We start from the raw sequence: 1,898 nt of genomic DNA, 5'->3' as shown, positions 1-1,898 counted from the left end.
TCATATCCTACCTCCTTATCCACACATCCTACTTCTTCGTCCGCATATATTTGTCAAACCACGGCGGAAGGATTAATACAGGAATTTCCTTAAGTACTATCGTATTTAATCACACATATTCAAAAGGATGGATTTTCAGTTGTTGTTTTAGATTCAGCTACTCGGAACGAAAAGTTCCAAGTAGCACGGGCTATGGTGAGCCCGTAAGAAGAGTATCTTTGGAGCTATTACCTGTATCAATAGCCGATACTGGAGATCTGGGGATGGGGCTGGCTGTACCGGCTATGGTGGGTTAATGTAGACCTCAAGGGCTTTTTCTTTGACCGAGACTTCGTGTGAGTTGATACGGCCGTGTTGTCAAGTCTCGTGCCGAGTAGGTGTCGTATTTGTGGAGCGTCTTCTAAGATTTCCTGGTCTGAGGAGTCCATATCATCCGTAATTATTGGTTTTATCTATCGTCTCGCAGCCTGAGGTAGGCTTAGGTGTCGTGGATTAGTGGTAGGAGCCTAGCTATCAAGATAGGCTTGAGAATCGACTTGAGAATGGTCCAGGACGGACCGAAATGTCGTCGTCCCTTCACTTTCTAGTGTGTGGTTTGGTCAACATATTTCAGCCACGTTATTGTGACTCCTCGCCTGCCTATCTATCAAATAGGGATTTAACATCAAGTCACTATATATGCAGACGATGAGGCAGATAATGACCAAACCACATATCGGAAAATTGATAACACGACGACGTTTCTCCATTTTCTGATATGTGATTTGATCTTCACTGTGTGTATCATATCACATGAGCTGATAAACCTTTTATTTCTCATCAAGTGAAGTTTCAATCCACCGTATGTGTATATGTACTCACCTAGTTGTACTCACCTAGTTGTGCTTGCGGGGGTTGAGCTCTGGCTCTTTGGTCCCGCCTCTCAACCGTCAATCAACAGGTGTACAGGTTCCTGAGCCTATTGGGCACTATCATATCTACACTTGAAACTGTGTATGGAGTCAGCCTCCACCACATCACTTCCTAGTGCATTCCATACACAATGTGTATGTGTATGTGTGAGTACGTGCTTGCGTGCATGCACGCGCGTGTATCAAATCTCACACAAACTCATAGATCTCCCCCACCTCCAGTCCCACCTGCGGCCCACAATGGACTCACTGCTCGCTATATTCAATGTAAATTAAACCATTCATTGCTTGCTATATTTCCACGTCCAGAGCTGAAACATCCTCGTCACAGAGAAATTGTTGTACATGTTTCTCCTTTTTTATTTTTACACCGACAGCAACACAAATTGATGACTTGTATTGAATTGATGACAAAAATAACAAAAATCTCCGAGCAGGTTTGATGGTCATGTTTCAGAGTTATGGAACAACGGTTACAATATATATATATATTTGCTGTGGGCAGAACACTACTATGATTTGGTATAAAGGATTGGCTGTATACACACAAAATGGAGATTTGTACTTGAATGTTTTATTTACATGAAAGTCAGGTGACAATTGGATAATAAACAAATAGATTCGAGTTGTAATGTAATTCTTTTGTAACATCAACGTATACAAGAGAGACATTCACTCACACACGTACATATAGACGCGCACACACACACACGCGCGCAAACACACACACACACACACACACACACACACACACACACACACATACACACACAGACACACACAAAAGACACAATGTATATGTATGTAAATGTAAGATAATTAGACTAGTTGGAGGAAGCAGGTCAGAAAGAGAGAAAGATCTAGGAGTTGATATCACGCCGAACCTGTCTCCTGAAGCCCACATCAAAATTTTATAATCAGCGGCGTATGCCAGACTGGCTAACATCAGAATTGCCTTTAGAAGCTTGTGTTAGGACCAGAACCTTG

At 42.3% G+C, this 1,898-nt stretch overlaps 1 protein-coding gene across 1 annotated transcript in view; it reads left to right on the top strand.

Moving 5' to 3' along the window:
• The window catches only part of LOC138359061 (golgin subfamily A member 6-like protein 26), a 12,281-nt gene extending 10,927 nt beyond the window's left edge, over window positions 1-1,354 (top strand). The window contains exon 3 of the mRNA XM_069317756.1: window positions 1,289-1,354. Coding sequence (XP_069173857.1) covers window positions 1,289-1,354 — 66 coding nt within the window. The remainder of the gene's footprint in view (window positions 1-1,288) is intronic.
• The last annotated feature ends 544 nt before the right edge of the window (window positions 1,355-1,898 follow it).

This window comes from Procambarus clarkii, chromosome 88, assembly GCF_040958095.1.
Source record: "Procambarus clarkii isolate CNS0578487 chromosome 88, FALCON_Pclarkii_2.0, whole genome shotgun sequence".
NCBI lineage: Eukaryota > Metazoa > Arthropoda > Malacostraca > Decapoda > Cambaridae > Procambarus > Procambarus clarkii.
The sequence above is the reverse complement of the archived record's forward strand: the minus strand, read 5'-3'. Positions and strand labels throughout refer to the sequence as shown.